Genomic DNA, 13,352 nt, shown 5'->3' with positions numbered 1-13,352 from the left:
GCCTCACCTGCCCTCACCTGCCCTCACCTGGCCTCACCTGCCCTCACCTGCCCTCACCTGCCCTCACCTGGCCTCACCTGCCCTCACCTGGCCTCACCTGCCCTCACCTGCCCTGTCTCGTTCACGCAGGTGTCCCGGTGTCGGCAGTGCTCCTGGAGACCCAGCCCCAGGGGGGACAGGTGCTGGCAGGGGAGCGTCTGGTCCTCGTCTGCTCTGTGGCTGAAGGCACAGGGGACACCACGTTCTTCTGGCACAGAGAGGACACGGGGGAGAGTGTGGGGAGCAAGCGCCAGCGTTCCCGGAGAGCAGAGCTGGAGATCCCTGCCGTCGGGGAGAGCCATGCGGGTGGCTACTACTGCGTGGCGGACAATGGCCACGGCCTGGCCCGCAGCGGGGCCCTGAACGTCACCGTCACAGGTGAGATTGAGTCTCCGTGGACCTTGTTCGTGCTCAGTGCTCTCAGGTTAGGGGTGGACATGGCCAGCCCTCCTGGTGATTGTCCCCTTTCTGGCTCCATTCGGCCGCCTTCCGTGGCGATACGCAGTTTCCTCACGCAGATATTAATACTCAGGTTACGGTGAGTTCTCCAGTGAGGGAGTGCTGGCCAGGAGCCTTGTCACGCCCCGGAGACAGTTTGTCTGTACTCTGCTCCACCGTGTGTTGACGTCAAAGAGCAGCATGAGCCGGTTAACCGCGCTGCAGGGTCCTCGCCTCTCCGTGAGTCTTCATGGCCCAGAGCACCCCTGGGTGCTCTCCTACTTGCCTAGGCCAAAACTCGGGGTTCGTTCTTGACTCTTCTTCTAATTTTGTCTTCCACATTTAATCCACCTGCCAGTCCTGCTGGCTCTACCTTCAGGATATAGCGAGGCTGTGACTCATTTCCCCCACTTCCACTGCCACCCCCGGCCCAAGCCACCAGGGCTCCTTCCCTGGGCTACTGCGTGACATCCTCGCTGGCCTTCTGCTTCACCTTTGCTGCGCACAGTCTATTCCCAGTGCAGCATCAGAAGGAAACTCTAAGTCATGTTGCTCTTCTGCACAAAATCCTCCTTTGGCTCCCCACCTCCTTCAGAGTGGCAGCCATCATCCTCATTGGCCCCCGAGGCCCTGCTGCTCTGACCTGATCTCCCCCCTTCCTCCCCTCCCCTCCTCCACTCTAACCACCATGACCCCCTGTATCTTCCTCAAGCCTTCCAGTCATGATCCCACCTCAAGGCCTTTGCACTGCTCTTCTGTGATATCCTCATGCTCACCTCTCACCTCCCCCAGGAGTCTACTCCCCTCTTTAGGGAGACCTTCCCAAACCACCTGTGTAACACAGGAGCCCTTCACCCTGGCACCCCATCTCCAGACTCCCCTGGATTCTTCCTCGAAGCACTAATCCCCACCTGCCGTGCCCTGTCTCTGTCCCTCCCACTTCCCCCGTGCTCACCTCACGAAGGCAGCTCTTTATTCTGACCACTATTGTATCCCGGGTGCCTGGACTAGGGCTTAGCCCATGTTAGGCACTCAGTAAGTATCTACGGAATAAGTGAATTTTACACACGCCGTTTTACTGACCATAGTAACAATCCCAGAAGACCAAGATATCGGTATCTCCATTCTACAGAAAAGGAGCATGAAGCTCAGAAAGGTTTGGTAATGTGCACAAGGCCACAAAGGGTATACACTTCCACACAATCACTTGGCTCAGAGACAAAGAGGGCATTGCCAGTCCTCCAAAGGAGCCCACAGGCCAGTGCCCGCTGTCCTCCCACCATGCTACACAGGCAGAGAACCATGCAGTCTCTGTGAGCGCTGAGCCCTGACAGAGCCATGACCCTGAACAGTCGGGGCAGCAGCTGTGGGAAGGGGCCTCTACACGGGCGGCCCAGCTGCTCTGCAGTTTTCCCCTCAGCTCCCTCGAGGCGGGTCCTGTGACCAAGGGGCCCTCCCCGGGCAGGTCTTCCCACCAGCAGATGCCACGGACTATGTGCTTCTCACTCTGGAAACTTCTCAGTGAACAGTAAGAGTGGGTGCAACCCCCAGCACAGAGGGGCAGAGACTGAGCCTGGTGGTCGTGTGGATGGCATTTCAAGAGGGAGAAGAGGTCAGCAGAGCAACAAGCTGCCAAGGGGCACCCTCCCCTCACCCCCCGAAGACGTGCCGGCCCGGAAACCCAGAGGGGCTCTGAAGGCGGGAGGGCTGCTTATCCAGGAAGGCTCTTGTACTGAAAAGTGTCCTTGGGGAGCCCAAGGCTACACTCCCTGAAGAGGGCAGTGAGGAGTCTGTTGGAAATGCACACCTGTGTGAAGGTGTTCATCCTCCCCTTGGAGTTAAGGTCAGTAGAATGCGTCCACCTCCTGAGCTCCGGGCAGCCAGCTGGCTGCTCACACATGGCACTGGGCTGGCTTGCACGAGCCTGCAAGGCAGACGTCGTCCTCTGTTAAGGAAACAGGTGATCTCAGAGAGTAAGCAGATGTCAAGGATTCAGGTGACATATGGCAGAGCAGGGATTTCTTACTAGACCTTTTCTATTCGTGGACCTTACGCAAAATCTCTGGGCTCAGAAATGGGAGAATTTCTAGCAGCAGGGAAACTCTGCAGTAGCCTGGAGCACCAGGCTAACGTGGGCTGTCTTAGCTCATGCGGTTTTAGCAACAGAAATTCATTTCTCACAGCCCTGGAGGCCGGAAGTCTGAGATCAGGGTACCAGTGTGGTCAGGTTCTGGGGAGAGCCTTCTTTCTTGCAGACAGCTGCCTTCTTGGAGCAGGTGTGTCCTCACACGGCAAAGAGGCGTGAGAGAGAGAGAGGTGTCTCTGGTGTCTCTTCTTGTAAGGACACTAATCCCATCAGGAGGGCCCACCCCCCCAACCTCGTCTAAACCTGACCTCCCAAAGGCCCCATCCCCAAAACCGGCACACTGGGGGTTAGAGCTGCGTCAGCACATGAATTTGGGGGTAGACACAATTCGGTCCATAGAATGGGTCAATGTTGGCCAGGGTGGTGCTGTGTGGGTGCAAGCTAAGGTGTGGGGGTGTCCCCTGAGCTGATCGAGGGGAGCATGAAGTTCCTGAGGGCCCAGGCGCAGTGTGAGGGGCACCAGAGAAGAGCTGATACACAGAAACAGCACGCACCGCGAGCCAGGGACGGTTCACAGCACTTGACGTCCAACACGTCATTGAATCCAACACCCACAGTGATACTTGGTTACCATCCTCCCCGTGTTACAGATAAGAAAACCGAGGCACAGGGGGACTACATACTTTTCCCTGGCCACACAGCTAGGACGTGGAGGAGCTGGGGATTTTAACCCGCCAAACTAGTTATAGAGTCTACACTGTTCTCTTTTATCCCCCACCTTCCTTGAGATATAGTTGACATATAACATTGTATAAATTCAGGGTATACAACTTAGCGATTTGCTCAATGTATCTTGTGAGAAATGATTACAGCAATAGGGTTATTTAACCCCTCTGTCACCACAGATAATTATCGTGCGTGGGTGCGTGTGGCGGGGACATAGGTGGTGATACGGTGTTGTTAACATAGTCACCACATTGTGCATCATGTCCCCAGAACTCACTCCTCTTATAACTGGAAGTTGATGACCTGTGACAAACGCCCTGCCCTTCCCTCACCCCGCAAAGCCCCTGGCAATCACCCGTCATTCTGTTTCTATGACTTCAGTGTTTTTAGGTTCCACATCTAAGTGAACTCTTACAGTATTTGTCTTTCCGTCTGACTGATTTCACTGAGCATGATGTTCTCAAGTTTCGTTCATGTCGTTGAAAATGGCAGGCTATCGTTTTCACAGCCGGGTAGTATCCCATTGGATATATACATGGTGATGTGTACCGTATTTTCTTGATCCGTTTGTCCGTTAGTGGACACTTAGGTTGTTTCTGTGTCTTGGCTACTGCAGTAAACATGGGGAGGCAGATGTCTCTTCCAGATAGTGATTTCATTTTCTTCAAATACATCTCCAGAAGTGAGATTGCTGGATCATATAGAAGTTCTATTTCTAAATGTGTGAGGAGCCTCCATCCTGTTTTCCACAGTGGCTGCACCAGCCTACGTTCCCACCAACAGTGCACGGGGGGCTCCTTTTCTCCAAGTCCTCACTAACACTTGCTACTTCTTGTCATTTTGATAATGGCCATTCTAACAGGTGTGAGCTGATATCTCACTGTGGTTTTGATTTGCATTTCCCTGATGATCAGTGATGTTGAGCCCCTGGTCATGTGCCCATTGGCTACTCATATATCTTCTTTGGAAATCTTTGCTTCTATATTCATCAGCCACACTGGTCTGTACTTTTCTCGTCGTGTCCTTATCTGACTTTGGTGTCAGGGTGATGCCGGCCTCATAAAATGAGTTTGGAAATGTTCACTCCTCTTCAGTTTTGTGGAAGACTTTGAGAGGTTTGGAGTTAACTCTTCTTTAAGTGTTTGGTAGAACCCACCAGTGACACCATCTGGCCTGGGCTTTCTTTGGTGGGAGGGTTTATTACTGAGTCAATCTCCTATTCATCACTGGTCTGTCTAATCTTCATGATTCGGTCCTGGCTGGTTGTATGCCTTTAGGAATGTACCCATTTCTTCTAGACTCTCTTATTTGTTGGTGCATAACTGTTCTGTGCCTTTTGAACTAAGAGAAATTTCAACTCTTCCCAGAGTAGACATTTCTTCTAGGAGATAGAGTTACCAGGAAGGGGAAAGATTTGCCCTTCACTCATTAGGTCTGGAACCCCAGGTACCCAGCAGAAGGCTGACTTTTTTTTTGCACAGGTGCTTGCCCCAGCAGGCAATCGGGAAGATTCACTCTAGGACACAGCAGCCAAGCTGCTCTGCCCGTGGATCTCTCCCCGGCACTCCACTCCTCTGGTTTAGCTGTCATGGTGGGGAGGCTGGGCTCATGACCCCCATGAACTACTATCTGCCGGTGGAACCACTCATAGGTCGGGTTTGTTGACTTTGTCAGGGAGGGAAAGCGTGGAGACAAATGTCACCAACGGCCAGTGGCCATGTGTACCGAGTGCCTGCTTTGTGGCAGGAATCATAGATGCAGAACACCACGCCATAACCGGGAATTATCGTCCGTGGTGCTGTCGTTCTGATATGTGAATGTTCTCTGTGTAATTCAGTGGCACTGGCATCCAAAGTCTGAATTTGGTTTACCTGGGGACCAAGGATCTGCACGCAAAGCACCTCTACCCACCCCCCCACTCCTTGCCCTTCTTATTCCACGTTTGCTTTTTCACAAATGTACCTGTGTGTTTATTGTCTGCCTCCCCTCCCTGGGCTATAAACTCCTGGAGGGCAGGGACCTCACTGTCCCGTTCACTGCTCTGTCCTCAAGGCCTGGCATGGCAGGGCTCAGGAAATGTCGGCTCAATGAGTGAACGAATCTGCCAAATGAAGTCTCTTGAATGAGAAGATAGGAGAACGGACCCAGTGGAAAATCAGAAACCCCACCAGCTGAGTGTGTTGCTCCCACCAGCTTCTCTCCTCCCCTTTGGAGCTTCTCTAAGGATGGAGACGGTGCTGTTTCCCTGTGGTGTCCCACTGTGGTTTTGTAATGGTGCTGCTGGTCCACGAGTGCCCAGTGGGGAGTGCCTGTCCTACTGAAGGGCTGACACAGCAGCGTCAGGCCACATCTTCCCAGGTGGCCTGCGGAAATTCCCGAGGCCAGATTACTAGAAGATGGGCATACAGAGAAAGAGAGAGATGCCCCGCAAATGCTGATTTTTGAACCGATGTCGGTGGGTCGGTGGAGAGAGCTGGCTGCATTCTCCGCTTCTGCCACGGCCCCCCCAGACCCTCAGCCTGCACCTCCTACCAGAGCACAGAGTCCCGTCCCGGAGCGGAAATCTGCCTCCTGTGTGCACCAGCCCTGGCCTCGCCCTTGTCCGTTAGATCCCTCCCCGCCCCAGGGCTCAGGACCCCAGCCGCGTTGAGGAAAGGTGCCGGGGCATCATGGCCCTCTCCCCGGGGCTCACGCAGGCTCTTCCCCCTCAGGCACTCCGGGGAACAGAAGCGGCCTTGTTGCTGTGGGAGCCACTGGGGGGCTGCTCAGCATTCTTCTCCTGGCGGTGGCCCTGTGGATTTGCCACCAGCACCAGTGGAAGTCAGGTTTGTGCTCTCTCTTACCCTCTGCTAGAGGCCATGCCCTGTCCCTGCCAAGCACCTCGGTCACCAGCATGCCCACCATTCTCCCTCTCACCACCCCAACACCCACAGACCTACACCCTTCACGGAGGGGAGCTGAACAGACGCTGTTGGTGAGGGTTGCTTGTGCTAGTTGGGTTCACTAAGGAAGGAAGTGCAATTTTTTTATGTAAAGTTTCAAAAACTTAACCCAAACTGTTTCTCTGGGCAGTTTTTTGGCTCATACAGACTCGTCAACTACACACTTCAGCCCATTCTAAATCCCCCATAAACGGGCAGTCACAATATGTCACAGGGCTCTGAGAATGGGAGCTGGTTAATCCACATCCTTCCTCCTCCTCGGAGACTTCCCCGAGCCAAAGCCCGAACCCGCCATCCTGCGCTCCAAGGGCTGGAGTCCCCCCAGGCCAGCCCACCAGCTCCTCCCTTACCTGGGGGAGAGTCGCACTTCCAGAGGCTTCTTGCCTTGGCCCAGCTCAGACTAGTTTCAGGTGCTAGAGAGCCTCGTGTGGGAGATGGGCACAGAAGCTGTTCCGGCTCTAGGACAATTACCCACACCCTCCAACTCTGTCTCTTGGTTTAAATCAGTTCCGTTCAACCCATCACATTGTTCTCAGCACCGTCCCTGTCCCCTGCATGCGCTGCTTTGGATGACGAGCCTTCTTGACGACCTGGAGCTGGAGTGGGAGCCCGAGGCTCCTCCGGGCATGACCACGGATGCTCCTCAAAGTCCGCCTGCAGCCCCTCACTGCTCTGCCTGCCAGACTATTTGGTCCTATTTAGTGTTTCTTGAGGTGTATCTTCACAGCCTTCAACCTTAATCAAGTCTCAAGTAATTGCATGTTTGACCCAGGAATGTGCAGCCCTGTCCCCAGCAAGTTATGCACTTTGTTCCATTCTTTTCCAGATCGTTTTCCTAAAAATTGAGGACAGGGTGCATGCTTGAATTGACTCTTTCTGATGACCTAAGGCAGTTTGTGTGTGGGAACTGTTTGAGAACGAGCTCCCTCTGCTGACACGAACGTGCCTTTGCTTTGTTTTGCAGGAGATGGTTTTCTGGGAAACACAGCCAGGTGAGGCCTCAGCCTTCGGGTCTTCCAAGAATAGAATATGCAGAACTGTGGGTTCACACAATTAGGTCAAGTCCTGTCTCCCTGTCCCTGTGGCTAGGTGCCCGCATTTTCACATCCCTTGAAATGACCCAAATCACAACTTACAGAACCTTCTAATAGTTCCTATCATGGATTTTGCAGGTATTTGGATCCATTTGTTATTTGAAATTTATCCACTCATCCAAATGGGTGATACCAAAGATGATAGGTCTTCTAGGTGGGCACACAATATTTGTGGCGCAGCTAACACCCCAGTCAGACGATGCGTGGCTGTAAATACGTGCCCAGTGACTGTGCCAGATTTTCCAGGAAGTCTCGGTTTCGAATCATTTTCTTTTGCCCCACACGTGCACATGTGCTCCTCAGACTTTGTATCTTTAACTTTGGTTTGGAAAACATGGTCCTGCGTGTCTCAGGCTTGGGTGGTAGCCAGTGGTAGCCAGTGACTTGGGGCACAGACGGTGTCTAGTTCCTTCCTGACTTGTCCAGGTGGGACAGTGTGAAGACACGGAGTCACCACCTCCTGGGGATGAGGCGAGGATTTTAACCAATTGAGAGTGGTCGCTCTGTCTCTGAGGTGGTTGTTACGAAGCTGTCAGAGAGTGGTCAGCCTGTTCCCTGCAGCCCGCCACACCGTGGTCCTCCAGTTGCTCTCAAAAACAATCGGGCTCTATATGGACCTACTGAATGTCCAGTTAAACCATTCCCGGTCCCGGTCCCCTGCCATCTGCTGACCCCTCCCCTCCTGCTCCCCCAACCTCGTTATGCGCCCCCCTTGGTCCCAGGTCCCCTGCTTTCGGCTGGCGCCCCCCCGTGCCCCTCCCTCTCTGGGTCCCGAGTTCCCTGCTTTCGGCTGGCACCCCCCCCCGTACCCCTCCCTCTCTGGGTCCCGGGTCCCCTGCTTTCGGCTGGCACCCCCCCGTGCCCCTCCCTCTCTGGCCATCCCGCTGCCGTGCACCGTATGCCGTTCCAGGGATGATCATGCGGTTCCATCTCTCACAGGAGCCCTCCCGCCCCAGGCCAAGGAAAGTCGCCCCGTGCCGGGTGCCCTGCCCCAGTGGAACTGCAGCGGTTATATGACAATGGTGAGAAGCCCCGCAGGGAAGCCGCTCCCACTGGAGCCAGGGAGAGATAATGTGCTTGAGGCCTGGCGGAGTCCTGGTCTCCTTACGGGGTCGCAAACCCAGACCCGCAGGAAAGCACCACTTCATCCTGCATCCACGAAGCGTGGGGACGAGCTTTAGAAGAGGCCTGTGTGGTGCATACTTCTGGGGGGGCGGCCTAGAAAGCGCTGTTTCTCCTTTGCAGGGCACCCCGGAGAGGGAGGCTTGGTGTATTCTGAGATCCAGATTATTCAGCTGGGACAAGAAGCGGCCGGTAAGTCCCTGGGGAAGATTCGGGGTGCAAACTATATTCCTTCATTCAACATAAGCAAGGTGCTAGGCACTGCTGAACGTACAAGGAGTCAGTCAGCAAACAAGACAGATAAAAACCCCTGCAGTGATGCTTAGATTCTAAAGAAAGAAAAAAGACACTAAAAAATCCATTATATATCTTTGCTGATGATCAGAACAGAAATTGAACATCCTTCTAATCGGTATCATGATCGTGAAGGTGTATGTATGAAATTTTTTTAAGATTTATTTATTTATTTAACAGAGAGAACACGCATGAGCGGGAGGGGGGAGGGGCAGAGGGAGAAGCAGACTCCCCGCTGAGCAGGGAGGCCAATGCGAGACTCGATCCCAGGACCCCGGGATCATAACCTAAGCTGAAGGCAGACGCTCAACCGACTGAGCCACCCAGGTGCCCCAGAAAATTTCTTTTGAGTAATGAATTAAGTAGTCAAGTGATGAGGTTTACAAGCCACCTACTATGTGGTAAAAACATTTATAGATACATGTTCACATAATGTATATATATGCGTAGACAAATGCTCAGTTAGTCCATATAAACAACCCTGTGTGACCAATACACTGAACAAGTAAGACCTGTGACTTCATTACAAAAATTGTGTTTCCCACTGTTTCCTGAAACTTTACTCTGTGGGAGATCTGCCCAGGCCCTTCGGATGAACATTTTGGCAGCACAGGCTTTTCAACACATTCTCCAGTCTCTTAGGTAACGGACGGCAGGTGGACACTGTCACAGTCTCAATTCAGCGACTAGAACAGCTGGCCCTCCACTCGTTCAGGCAAATTTCAGGATGGGAGCTTGCCGGGGCGGGAGCATAGGATGGAGCTGGCTTCTCTGTTTCCGTGGCTGCCACCCCTCACTGGCCTGGAGGGCGCGGAGGACCTGAGCGGGAAGGACGCACCCAGCTGGTGCTTGGGAGCTGGCGCCGGCTGTCGGGCTGGCCGGCGCAGAAGTGGGTCCTCCCGGCGTGAGGTGGTGCGCGCTCCCTTCTGAGGCTCCCTGTCAGATGCTCCTCCCTGCAGCTCCTTTGGCACAGTTGGCCATCTCCCATCCCCGCGGGTGCTTGTGACCCTTCAGGGGCCTCCTTCCCCCATCACTCACATCCAGCTTCCTGCTGCTGGAGTCCCCTGGTACCCGTCAGCCCTACTAGACGCCGCCTTGGCTACACTCTTGTCCTCTGTCCCTGGGGGCACATGCCGCCTCGGCAATGTGTTGATAGTACCACCGGCTGCGAGTCAGCGCTCTCAAGCCTCTGGGCTGGTGACTCTCAAACATTTTTATTGTAATCCACAGTAAGAGAGACAGATTGTACTGTCAGCGGTGTGAACACGCACACACACAAATACTAACGCGTAAGTGCAACTCAAGTTCTATAATTGTACTTAGCGTGATGCCCTCGAGTTTCTACTCCACTCAAAGTTTGGTTTTAATCAGATTTATTGAGGTATAACCTACATATGGTAGAACTCGCTAATTTAAAATGCACAATTTAATTAATGTTAACAAACGTATCCAGTCCCAGACCCACCGCCACCCCCAAGACGTGGAATGTTTCCAACACCCCAGAAAGTCCCTTGCTGCCCCTTTGCAGATAACTTTTCCAGCTCTACCCTGACCACCACTGACCCACTTTCTGTCCCCAGAGCTTTGTTTTTCTACAATTTCACGTAAATGGAAACCTATGTAATGTAGTCTCTTTGTCTGGCTTCTGTCCCTTAACATAATAATGTTCTGCAACTCATCCATGTTCTAGCGTATTTTAAGTAGCTCACTACTTAAAGGTAAGAATATGGTGATAACGAGAGAAGCCCCACTTATCCCAGAGGCCCTTTTTTTGGTCTCTGTCTCCATAATGGCTCTGATGCTTCCATCCTGTTCCCCGAGACCCTTAATTTCTAACATGTAGGATCTGGCGAATCCCACCTGCTAACCCTCCCTTCACTGCAGCTCCATCTCTAGAAAACCATGGAAATAAACTAAGAACTAGAACACACTAATGTGAGAGAGGGTTTTCCCATGGGCACACACCTGAAGCACTCTCATGGGAACTTGCTGAGCAATCACGGGGGTGCTCTGAGGTTAGGATGAGATGGAGGAGCTCTAAGTTAGGAGAGGCAAAAGTTAAAACAGAGAGACATTCTATGTCGATATCTGGTAAAGGAAGGGAGCAAGGTTTCTTGGTGTGGTAGTAAGGAGAGACCTTACAGATCAATGGAGCTTATAAAGAACTTGCAGAGGACTGGGCTAAGAAACGGTAAAAGAGAAAATCACATGTGCCATAGGGGGTTGGGGTGTGGGAAACATAACCACGGGTGGAAAAGGTTCAATGGCTCCCAACCTCTGGGGAAAAGCTTGCAGCCTGTTCTAAACAGGTCGTGATACCCATAGTTCAGTGAGGCCCTTTCCCTCCACAGCCAGCACATCCAGAACATCTCTAGAGGACAAGGTGAGTATCAGTCCCTGACTGTTTTCTCTCCCACCGCTACCGCCAGCCCCATCCTCCCTCTCTCTTTCCAGTTCTTCTTCTAACTCCTTTCCACCCCAGCACAGCTCAGTTGTCTACTCTGCGGTGAAGACACAGCTCCCAGAGGACTCAGCTGGAGAGGTCAGGTCTCAGGATGAAGACGCCGTGGAAAGTTATGAGAATGTCCAATTCGCATGACTTGTCCCTGATCCAAAACCCCCAGCTCAGTGCTGTCCTCGGGGTCCTTGGAGTGACGAACTGGTTCCAACGTACCAGTTCTTCTTGCCAGTGTTCATTCACATCCGGGACTCCTAATTCACCTGCTCTGAAATGGTGATGGGGCGGCCACTGAGAGACTTGCTCAAGTGACCAGAGTCCACGGGGGAGACAAGACCCTGCGCACCTGCTCTGAGCCTAACCTGATGTGTTCCTCAGGGTCTGATTTAGGGGAAAGGAAAAATGGGGAAGAAGTACTCCTGTTGAAAGGCAGAAGCACAAATTTTGGTGAATTGGAATTTGCACGTAGACACGACTGAGTGACTCAGGTCTCTGCTCAATGAGTCTCCAACAACTGTCCCACTGGGGATCATCTGCATCAGTTGGCTTAGCTATGAGTGGTGCCTAGGTCCTTCCCAGACAATGCCCAGAGCCACCCCTCCTGCTTATACTGTTTATACCGTCAGGATTCAGTTGCAGACAAAATAATCCACTCCAGTGGTTTACAGAGAAAAGAATTTAAACAAGATATTAGGTACTTTACAAAATCATCTGAAGAGCTAGAGAAGCAGGCTCGAGGCTGAGCTTCCAAAAGCAAAAGGCAACTATGTTAATGTTATTTCAGACAAAGATTTTTAACATTAGAGAAAAGAAATTTTAAAAATTGAATTAAAAAGTTAACTAATAGCCATACAAATCTAAATTTGAGTTGGAAGTTATCAGCATAAGCTGACGTCAAACCCTGTTTTTTTTTTTTAAGATATTTATTTCCTAGGTCTGTCCACTGAAAAGGCCTAGAAATAATTAGCAATCCGACAGCAGTGAGCACATTTCCACAGGTTGCATTCTCCAAATGCTATTTCCCCACCACCAAATAGTTGATGTGGGAATAAATAATTCTTCCAGTAAATGAAGAAAGAATGAAAGAAACAGCAAACCACTATTTTGACCAGATATTTCATGGGACACCTACTGATTAGGTTCTATCAAAAACCAAATAGCCTAATATTATGTGCTTCCTGATGGAAGTATTCAATGTTACCTACAACGTATTCATGCCCAAAATATCAAAACTGAGTCCAATCAAGCTTCTAGACGCAACCAGCAGCTTACAGGAAATACACGGAGCTACAACATAACACCATGAGATGGTACCACAGGGCTACAATCAACAAAATCCACACAGTGGGAAAATCTACAGGACAAATGACTGGGTTTCTTCACCAAACCAATGACGGAAGGAAGGAAGGAAGGGAGGGAGGGAGGGAGGGAAGAAGGAAGGAAGGAAGGAAGGGAGGGAGGGAGGGAGGGAAGAAGGAAGAGAGGGAGGGAGGGAGGGAGGGAGGGAGGGAGGGAGGGAGGAAGGAAGGAAGGAAAGAAGGATAGAGGGAGGGAGGGAGGGGGGAGGGAGGGAGGGAAGGAAGGCAGAGGGAAGACCTACAAACTCAGTGAGACCTAACACACATCAACCAAAGGGACAGCCAACCTTGTTCGGATCCTGACTCAAACCAAGTTAAGAAAAATACCACTTAGGAAATTCTAAAGGAAATTTGTACACTAATGTTAAGAAATTATGGTATGTTTTGGATATAAGTGATAGTGTTATGGTTATGTTTTATTTTAAAAATACAGTATTCATCTTTAAGAACTCCTACTGAGGTATTTGTGCATTAAATGATACAACCTTGTTTGAAATAACCCGGTAAGAGCAGGGTGGGTGCGATGAAATGGGGCTGGCTGTGTGTGCAGCATTTCTGAAGCTGGGTGGCAGGCCCATTGTGGGAGGAAAGGGGTTTTGCACTAGTTTCTGCTTTTGTATGTTTTTAATTTTCCACAATAAAATACTAAAATATCCATACCCAGACACTGTCGCATTCTGTGACCAGCAGCACCCCCACCCTGGTGAGGCCCCCTCATCCATCAAGCGGTGGGTTCGCTGTCCCCTTGCTGGTGTCTTTCCTCCATACCCCCCATTCTTAGCACCGTGGTCACGT

General features: G+C 51.7%; 1 protein-coding gene across 1 annotated transcript in view; it reads left to right on the top strand.

Moving 5' to 3' along the window:
• FCRL4 (Fc receptor like 4) overlaps positions 1–12,082 on the top strand; it is a 19,937-nt gene extending 7,855 nt beyond the window's left edge. Inside the window, exons 6-12 of the mRNA XM_035009575.1 lie at positions 130–577; positions 6,017–6,114; positions 7,196–7,223; positions 8,265–8,347; positions 8,571–8,639; positions 11,093–11,124; positions 11,224–12,082. Of these exons, the coding sequence (XP_034865466.1) occupies positions 130–577; positions 6,017–6,114; positions 7,196–7,223; positions 8,265–8,347; positions 8,571–8,639; positions 11,093–11,124; positions 11,224–11,340 (875 nt within the window). The 3' untranslated portion in view covers positions 11,341–12,082. The remainder of the gene's footprint in view (positions 1–129; positions 578–6,016; positions 6,115–7,195; positions 7,224–8,264; positions 8,348–8,570; positions 8,640–11,092; positions 11,125–11,223) is intronic.
• Positions 12,083–13,352: the final 1,270 nt, after the last annotated feature.

This window comes from Mirounga leonina, unplaced genomic scaffold (assembly GCF_011800145.1).
Source record: "Mirounga leonina isolate KUSES-001 unplaced genomic scaffold, KU_Mleo_1.0 Mir_154, whole genome shotgun sequence".
Lineage (NCBI taxonomy): Eukaryota > Metazoa > Chordata > Mammalia > Carnivora > Phocidae > Mirounga > Mirounga leonina.
Note: the sequence above shows the minus strand (reverse complement) of the source record. Positions and strands in the feature narration are given on the sequence as shown.